The 9,891-nt window shown below is 43.7% G+C and overlaps 1 protein-coding gene across 1 annotated transcript in view; it reads right to left on the bottom strand.

The window, feature by feature from the left end:
* Positions 1–5,593, bottom strand: part of Samd7 (sterile alpha motif domain containing 7) — a 14,568-nt gene extending 8,975 nt beyond the window's left edge. The window contains exons 1-4 of the mRNA XM_055626164.1: positions 5,493–5,593; positions 3,741–3,865; positions 2,387–2,465; positions 186–796 (exon numbers count right to left, since the gene is read on the bottom strand). Of these exons, the coding sequence (XP_055482139.1) occupies positions 186–796; positions 2,387–2,465; positions 3,741–3,865; positions 5,493–5,593 (916 nt within the window). The remainder of the gene's footprint in view (positions 1–185; positions 797–2,386; positions 2,466–3,740; positions 3,866–5,492) is intronic.
* Positions 5,594–9,891: the final 4,298 nt, after the last annotated feature.

A 9,891-nucleotide genomic window follows, 5' to 3' on the forward strand; every position in this document is an offset into this window, starting at 1 on the left:
TGTGTGTGTGTGTGTGTGTGTGTGTGTGTGTGTGTGTGTGTGTGTGTGGAGATGTGAGAGAGATAGACATAGGACCTGAACATGAGAATGAAGGCCAAACTAAACATGGCTGTCACAGCTCCCTCCACAATGGGAAGGATGGGTCACCCCAGAGCTACTGAGGCCGGGAGCTTCAGCTCACCCACCTGACAGAGGCAGTGTGGAAATTGGCAGGCAAACCCTGTTCTTTTCATCCCAGGCTTCATAGCCCTGTTCAGAGGGCTTTTCCTTCTCCCCATCCCATGCTTTCGCCTCCAGGGAAGAGGGTTTTCTCTGGTTTGGCTGGAGCTCTCCGCAGGGGTTGGTGAGGGCTGTGGTCAGCTTTTCATCAGATTCCCTTGGCTTCTGGTGGTTGTCTACTTCAATTTCTGGATCTTTGATGTACTCTTCCTCTTCACAGGAAACCGCAGGCATCTGGCCCAAGCCCTTTTCTTCTCCTTGACTTTTGAAACTCTCAGTATCACTCTCTGGAGGTTTCTGGTAAACTGGACCTCTCCTGAGTCGGTATTTCTGGCCCCAGCACTCTGTAAAGTGTGGTCTAGTTGCCAGCAGAATAGGGCTTCCCTGAAGGTGTCTGAAGGTGCTTCTGTGCAAATGCAGATCACTGGCAGGCAACGGGCTCCTGCCTTGGAAGCCTGCGGAGCCACCCAGGCAACTTGAGCCATAAAAGAGTGGTATCCCCAGGCCAGAGAGCCCCCTGGGATTAACTCGTTCCATTCTCCGTTGCTGGTAAAGAGAATACATTTCCATTTCTGCCCTAAAAACAAAATTATATAGTTTATACAACCATTGGACAATCAGTAGAAATCTATTTTTTTTAAACATTTGTTTATTTATTTGTATTTATTTTGTGTGTGAAGGGGTGTGTGTATGTGTGAGAGTGTGGAGGTCGGAGGAAAACGTGAGTTGGTTTCTCCTTCCACCGTGTAGGTGCCTGGGATCAAACTCACGTTGCCAGCCTTGGCAGTAAGCACCTTGATTTGCTGAGCCATCTGGGCCTCTCAGAAATAGGATTTTAATAGAACCCTGCTTTCCTAAGCCAACCTCTTTGCTTTCCCTATTCTTATACTGTTTAACTGAAGAGTGTTTGGTGGAAAGAGGACCCCCCTGCCCAGAGTTAGAAGGAAAGTGGTCTTAGGAAGAAAACCTGAAAATGGAGGGTTTGGGTGAGTGCCATAATGCATGTCTGAATTCAGACAGCTGCCTGTTGGGCACACAGCACCTTTAGCAGTTTCTTTCCAGATGTTAACCTTCAAAGAGGTGTTTAATTCTTCAGCACAGGGATAGTTAGTGGGACTCACTAAATTAGTGCTTGTCTTGGTGGGTCTCAAGTCAGTGCATGTGGATGGACAGTCAAGAAAGGGAGTGCTGCTTTTGCTTACTTCAATTTACCCACCAGCATCACCCAGACCCTGAGAGGTGTGTGACGAGAGAACCCGAGCCAATGTCTTCACTCTCTCTGAGGTCAAACCCTATTTCCGGTGGATGTACTTGATTTGCTGCTGGGCGCTCAGCCGGAGGTCACTGTCGGGTCGAGATGAGATTTCCCGGGCCCTGGTGACAAACTCTGAAGTGGAATGGGAGTCACGCCTGTCTCTAGGAGGACTGAAACCAGTTAGGACAGACATGCCAGTGGGAATCTCAGAGGATTCACAGCCAGGCTTTATTATTACTATTATTGGTCAATGGAAAGCTGTTGAATATGCAGGTCTATCCACACCTACCTGCACTTTGTGGCTGTAGGGAGGTAGACACAAGTGCTGTGTGCCTGTGCACATACATGCGGAGACTATAGGAGGACCTCAGGTGTCTTTTGATATTTCTCTCTATCCCTCAAGGTCCGTCCTTTACTTAACCCACTGCTCACCCACTTTTGGCTAGGCTGGCTAGACAGCAAGCCCCAGTGAACCTCCTGTTGCTGATCCCTGTCTCCATCTGTGGGATTAAAAGCATGTGTGGCCACACCCAGCTTTGTACGTGGGTGCCAACGATCTGACCTCAAGTGCTATTGTTTGTTCACCAAACATTCCTACTAAACTTTTAAATCCTCAGATTTCACTGTCTGCTTTTAATCTTCTTTTTATTATTAAAATGCTTGTATACATGTTTGTATAATTTATCCTATAATGAATCTGAAATGCTTTCTTTAAATGGTCAGTGTGTGTGTGTGTGTGTGTGTGTGTGTGTGTGTGTGTGTGATTTGTAGGTGGCATGTGTTCTTTGTAAAATCCATTATGGTAATCTATTATATTTGTATGTATTCATTGAATTTACTTAAAGCAAACTCAGATGAACAAATGGTTCATCTGAGCCAAATCAAACAAATCAAACACTATTGTTAAATTACCTGGCGGTGTGATGTCTTTCAATCATCTCATTCCTTGTGGTCATTGACTTTATGGGTTCAGGCGGTAAGATGCCCCATCCTTGAGAGAGAGAGAGAGAGAGAGAGACTCATCACAAACAAATTAGAAGTATAAGCATGCACTTGAAAATAATAAGAGGGCTGGAGAGATGGCTCGGAGGTTAAGAGTGCTGTCTGTCCTTCCAGAGGTCCTGAGTTCACTTCCCAGCAACCACCTGGTGGCTCACAACCATCTATAATGTGATCTGATGCCTTCTGACATGGAATGTACGTTCAGATAGAGCACTCATATACATTAAAAAAAAAGACAGATAAAAAAAAAAGAAAATAATAAAAGAATTCAGAAAGCAGAAAGCCCTAAGTTAGAATGGTATGTGGGAAATGGTATCTGATCATAGTGGCTAGAAATGTTTACTGAGAACCCAAAAAACACCACTAGATCACAGCAGATAACATTTCAGGTTTTGTTTTTTGTTTGAATTGTCAGTTTTGTGGCTGGCAGCATTTTCCTGTTACACTTCAGAAAGGAAGGCAAAGGCCTGTTAAAATCATATTTCTGGGGGGTCCTGGGATGGCTCAGTAAATCAGGGTGCTTGCTGCCAAGCCTGGAACCCTCAGTTTGAACTGTCTTTTCTTGTCCTGTTTAATTACATGCATTTCTAAGGTACAATGCAATGTTTTGATACATGCTTACATTGGAAGAATGGTTAAATCAAGATAATTAACATATCCACCATGTTATATCTTTATTATTTTTATGGTGTAGACATTTGAAATCCATCAGCATTTTTTAAGAATGTAACACATTATTATAAATTGTGACTACTATTTGTATTAAACATCTCCAGGGTGAAATCAGAATAAAAGCCAAATTCTCACTATAGCTTATGAGACTGTATGCTATTTCATTGGTTTGGTTTGGTCTGGGGTTCTGAGACTTGAATCCAGGTCCTCATGCATGCTAATCAGGTGTTCTATCACAGAGCTGTACTATACCCTCATCCCAAGTCATAAACTGCCCCAAGAAGTTAACTCTTAGATCAGTTCTCTTTGAAGACTTTCCATTCCTCATGTGGCAGATAAGACAAACGAGTCATGCTGCAAATCTTCCCTCATTCACGATTAAACTGATGCCTGGAAGAGTTAAGCAATGCATGCTTGCTTGCACAGGGGTAGCTACAGAAGCTCGACCAAGAAAGCACAGGCACAAACTGCAGAGGCCTAACCCCCCCCCCCCCCCCCCCCGGTTCTTCAGAGTGAGCATCGAAAGGACAACACGTTTAGTACAGCCATGATCACACAGCTCCGCAAACTGCCAGATGCTCGTCGCTCATACCTGAGTAGAAGTGACTCGACAGCGGGTTTGGCATATTTGTGTTTGGGAGAACAGTCGATCCAAATTGGGAAGGAACACAAAACTGGCTTGGGTCAGTTGGAGCCATACTGGAAGACAAGACATCTCTGGGAGGGAGAAAAAAAAAAAGACATAAAATAGGTAGAATATGTCTGGGATAACAGAAAGTCTCTGTTGCTTAGTGTGATGATCATCTAGAGACTGGAGGCACACTTTACATGTTCATGACGGTTACTTAGGGCAGAAGATGCAGCTGCGGTCCTATGGGAATCTGATGAAATCGGAGGGGAAAGTGAGCAGGAGGCAGCACCCTCCCTTTTCTGGCCCAGCACGATGTGAATTAATTCTCTGCTGTGGTCCGCCTTCCCTGCTGTGACGGACAGAATCCTCTGGAAGTGTGAGCCAAAATAAGCTTTCTGTCAGGTATTGTGGTCATAGCAATACAAAAGTAACTACCCACTTAGCTAACTAGACTTTTAATAGCCACTGGGAAGCCATGGAAACTAAAGTGCAAACGAAATAATAAAATGAAGTCTCACTGATTATGGAGAAGGATGGCGAGAAAGACTAGGAAGAAAAGCCACAGCAAGCAAGACGTCTGAGGAATATCTCAGGGAACGACCCCATCAAGGCAATGCATGATCAGGATATTTCCAATGGGTGTTATGCTCTGAACACACACAGACTGTTCTTACTTCATGATTCCTTGGTGGCATTTGCCATCTAGGATAAACGCTTGGCCACCTCACTGGGCCACTAGTTTATCTTGCAAGTCACAGCGTTCTTTCTGAGTCCATTTTTGTTGTTCACATTCCATGAACAAGGACAAATAGTATGTTTTATTTTCCTTTCAGAGTGTCAAAATATTCTAAAGAAGGGAAACTAGAATATTGCCAGAATGTGCTACCAAAATACTTATGATTTCACTACTATGGAAAGAATGGCTTGATGACATGCAGTCCAGGGGTCCAGATGTTACGGACTTAGTTAAGATGGAGTCTTAATCTGATAGGATGGACTCTATTTTGATTAGAGGGGCAGATGCTGGAGGCACCTTACATATGCAGAAGGAGGGTACCCTGCATGTACACATAGAGGACAGGCCATGTGAGGACATGGTAAGGAAACAGCATCTACAAGCCAGGAAGGAGGACTCACCAGAAACTAACTGGGCAGGACCATAATTTTGGACATAATTTTGGTTTCCAGAATTGGAGACCTAAATAGCGTTTATTTTTTATCTTTGCTATAGAAAGTATGCGTATGGATATTTCAGCCTAATGTATGTCTGTGCCCCATGTATGGGCAGTGCCAGGAAGGCCAGAATAGGGTGTTGGATCCCTGGCACTGGCGTGACGTTTGTGAGTCACCACGTGAGTGCTGGGAATTGAACCTGGTCCTCTGGAAAGAGCAGCCAGTGCTTTTCACCACTGAGCCATCGCTCTAGCCCTGAACGTCTATGATTTAAACGGTATTGTCCTCTGTGTTTTACTGTGGTTGCCTCGGAAGACTAACCTAGCAGTTTTTGCCCTTGATAATTCCTGTCACATTCCAAGTAAATGTGATTACTTAATGAGTTGGTAGGACAAACGAGCTTCAAAGGGAAAGTAGTGTCTTAGGTAAGACCAGCAGAGAGCCATGAGTCATCGTACCACAGTTCACTGAGGTAACCCCAACGCTGTTTGACCATCAAATGTTAATTTAACATCATTCCAAACTCCAATGATGGAATACCTGTCCACAACTGGAGGCCCAAATGGTGAAGGAACCAATGGGATCCTCTGCTGTCCTGACGTTGTCAAGAGAGGGTTCGTAGACATCACTGGGTTTGTCATTCGATCTCCTGACCCTGGTAGAGTTCTAAAGAGAAGCAGATAGGGGCATTAACAAACAACCTACTGGAAAATATCTTCCTGTGTGCGTGCATATGTGTACACCCATGTAGGCAAAGTATGTGTAGACCAAAGGTCATTCTTGGATGCTGTTCCTCAAGAGCTGTCCACCTTGTGTCCTGGGGACCTGAGGCTAGCCAGTGAAGTCTAGGGAGCCTCCTGTCTTTGCCTTTCCAGAGCGTGGACCATAATCACACACTGTTACATCTGTTTTGGTTTGGTTCTGGGACTGAACTCTGATCTTCATTCCTGCACTTTTGAGAAGGACTGGAACCCTTCTTAAACATACTGATAACCTGTAGTGAGAATTTTGGTTTCTTAAAAAACCCAGTTACGGTATGTGAATATGTTTTTGTTTTTAATCCCAGGTGTGGGATATGGGGCTGCTTTAGACTGTCCACAGCTGCTTCACAGCAGGTGACTATAATTTGTCTCATGTTCTCGTGCAGGGGCATGGTTTTGCTAGCTACAGATGTGTGAAGTTCTGTGGAATTCTGGGACCTTTTCAAAGAGGATTAATTTCTGAGCCCTGAGAGGGGTCTGGGGGGCTCCGAAGAGAGGCTGCTGCTCCCCGCCCCCTGCTGTTGTGGCTGTTGTGGCTGCTGTTGGCTGGTTGCAGTCTGTTGCGGTTTGTCAAGTAGTCATGTGCAGAGAGATGAGAAGAAAAAATTGAATATCCTGACTGTGAAGGTCAAACTTGCCCCAAGGAACCCAACACCCCTGATCAGCAGGAAGTAGTCTAGGAAGGTCTAGGCCCCCTTCCACCTCTAATCTTTTTTCTTGCCTTCCTAGTATTGGGGGTTGGAAGGGATTAGGGTGGAGAAGGGTAAAAATGTAAGAACCCAGTAAAGTAGCCAAAAAAAAAAAAAAAAAAAAAAAAAAAAGAGCCCCTACAATAACCTCTTTGTACTTTCAGAACATTTGGAAAGATTATACAGCCCCCCCCCCCCCAAGGAAGTGCCTGATAGTATCTGTGGAACTCATTTTATAAACGCACTCCTGGAATTTGTCACAGCCCACAAGGCAATGCCACACAACGTCACCAGCAATAATAACAGCCAGCCCTGTAAGAGTCCAGGGACACCAGCTTTCTTCTTTCAAGTTGTTTACACACTTACTGTTTCCAGAGGTGGAAACGCATAAACCCATCCATATGTTCAGTCTTTGCAGAAATATTCTTATATAGTTGATAAGATTAAAACAGAAAATGAGGAGAAAGAATCCTCTTAACGGCTAAAACAGTATCTAATTAGGGTGGCTGTGGACTGATTGTCTGAGATGGCTTAATTAGAACAAGGGACCACATTATGTTCATGTGTATATAAACACATGCCCGCTTACATTACCTTCAGCACCCACTGATCAGAGAGAAACTGCTGTTAAGGGGATGCTGGCTGCCTTATAGTTTCTTATTAACTGTTAGTATTCTTGGAATAATTTTAAATATTAAACAGTACCAGTTAAAGGGTGTTTTTTCTGGTTCTCTTTCATTCTCAATTGTTATCTTAAAAATCTGAGGCAAAAAAGGAAATGAGTGGGATTTCCTCAGCATGCATGAGCCCTGGATTGAATCCCCATCATGATAAGAAAAAAGAAAAGAAAACCAGACAATTCTCTGATTTCTATGGAGAAATTGTTATTTCTTTTTCATTTTTTTTTCTTTCTTGTGTGTCATTTGGTTTGATTTTTCAAAAAATAGCTATGAGTTTATTTGTATGATCTGAAAAATAGAAATGTAACAGTGTTTATTGATGCAGTCTCTTCTTTAATTTCTTTTTCAGATATAAATCTGATTGTATGGGAAGTTCAAATACATGGGTTGCCCGTCACTGGCTTTGGCTGTTTACTTATCTTTCAGTTGAAAATAGATTCTTCTCTCGTACAATACAGTCCAATTTCCCCTCCTGCCACTCCTCCCTGCTCCTCCAACTCGCCACGTCCTCAGAACCACTCCCCCTTGGTTTCCATGCTTTTAAGGTTCCTTTTGATTTGTTATTTCTAATGTGTTTCTGTAACTGGCCCCCTCAGGTTTTCTGCTGACCTTCACATGTGCGCTGTAGCATTCATGTGCCTGCACTCACACACACATCAGATATAAGTAATAACACAATAATCACACAAAAAGACTCTCATCAGACTCCTCGTACCATGTGTATGACTCAAATTGTCCAAACCAACAGAGTTCGTAGTCTACAGAGAGTTCATTCACTCTCGGTTTGTAGACTATGAGTTTTTGTGAAAATATAACCACCATATAACCTCCATTATGCCAGCTCACAGAATCCTTGCACTGCTCCGAGTCAAGTGATACCGTAAAGCAAATACAGCCAGAACATTTTCAAGGAAAGGCTCTGAGGGTCCCTTTACTCCCCAGGTAGATGCTGGAGAGTTCAAATCCATGTTGTCCACACCCCAGCACTGAAGGGCACTGAGCTCCATGGTCAACCTAGGAACTTTTCAATGTTAACCTCTGTGTCTTCTGGGTATTCCTCTTCTTTTGCACAGGTGCCGACAGACTGTGAGCCAGGTAGCTCTGCTCTGGCGGCTGAAGCTCCCGAGTGGCGCTGTAGAGCAGGTGGTGCAGAGCGTGCCTGCTAATCTCAGAGCAGAAAGTGCTCTGTGCTGAGGTCTGCACTTGGGTGGATTTCCCTGACCCACAGCTCTAATCCTGGATGGCCAGCACATTAGCAGGATGAAGATGCCTTAATCCCTGCCTTCAGACGCTTACCCTCAGCAAACCCCTCCCAAGGCACACACACGACTTAGCTAGTGCTAATTCTGTCTCAACTGATCAGGGCAGCAGTAGGAAGACATGCACTTTGTGAGCCGAACCCTTGCTGAATCAGCAGATTCTTACTGAGTGGTGCCCAGGGCACAGTTGCCAGGCACAATTTGAACGTATTTGTCTTCCCTTGTGTAGCTGTTCGTTAAGATCTGAGGTTTGAGTTCCCACACACATCCTGAATCTGAGTGTGTGCTGGATGTATGTGCTGTGCTGTGTGTAATGTGTGCATGCATGTATGGTGTGCTGTGAGTGATGTGGATGTGTGTGTAGTGTGGTGTGTGTGTGTGTGTGTGTGTGTGTGTGTGTGTGCAGGTGTTGGCTGCTATTTTTCTTGATTGCTCTCCACTTGTTTTTTGAGACAGATCTTTCACTGAAGCCGAGATGGCTGATCAGTGAGCTTCAGGGACCTTTCCTGTCTCTGCCACCAGTGTTGGGGTTACGGGTGTGTGCCACTACATGGTTTATGCCGTGGGTGCTTGGAGGTCTGAATTCATGTCCTCAACCTTACACAGCACTTCTTCACTGACTGAGCCAGCTCTCCTAGAGATTTATTTCCCGCTGGTTTAAATTATACCACCAACACTCCACTTTAAGAAGCAGCTAGATTTAAATGTGGCCTTAAATAACAATAACTCTTTTCTTTGATATCCTAACACACGATAAAGAAAGAAAAATTATCATGGTAATGCTGAGTAGTACCACCAACAAAGGCACCTAATACGGGAACACTCAACCCGGCTCAAATGTGAATTTCCCCTTCGCAAGGCACACACTTTAGCGCCTTCCTGAATGCATCTCACCTCACACATCCTGGGAAGTGTGGAAGACAGATGGTTGCATGAACACTGCCTTTCGCTTCTGCTTTTCCACTCTAGAAAGCTCTTTGATATTAGAAACATCTATGCTTTCTTGAAATATCAAATCCCATTATTATTATAATAAAAAAGACAAACCTTTATTATTACCAAGCAAGTAGAAATTTTATATTTTCTGCTTGGATTCAACATAATTTAGGTTCCATGACGCAAAGTCCAGTGTATGTAAGTTTGTATACATACTAACATGAAATTATAAAAGTATTCATATGATTGACTTGGATAGTAGGTATTTTAGTTTGAGAATGAATTAAGAATTATCAACATCGATTTTTTTCTTAGTTATCATCTACTTAGTTCCTATCAACTATCATTGATAATTTATACTTCACACAACATAATTTTAAAACATAGTTAACTATATTAATAAGGCCATTTAAATAATATAGAGCTCGGTGTGGTGACACATGCCTGAAATCTCTAACTTTGGGACAGAGGCAGGAAGATCATGAGTTCAAGACTGTTCTAGAATAGTCATATAGCACAACGGTGTCTCAATGAAACAAGACATCCTCCCCAAGTAGGTAGAGGCGATCAATGATAGCAGGGCAGCGGGGTTTGGGGTTGGCCCATTGGCTTCA

Source organism: Psammomys obesus, unplaced genomic scaffold (assembly GCF_907164565.1).
Source record: "Psammomys obesus unplaced genomic scaffold, mPsaObe1.curated_primary_1811, whole genome shotgun sequence".
In the NCBI taxonomy this organism is placed as follows: Eukaryota; Metazoa; Chordata; class Mammalia; order Rodentia; family Muridae; genus Psammomys; species Psammomys obesus.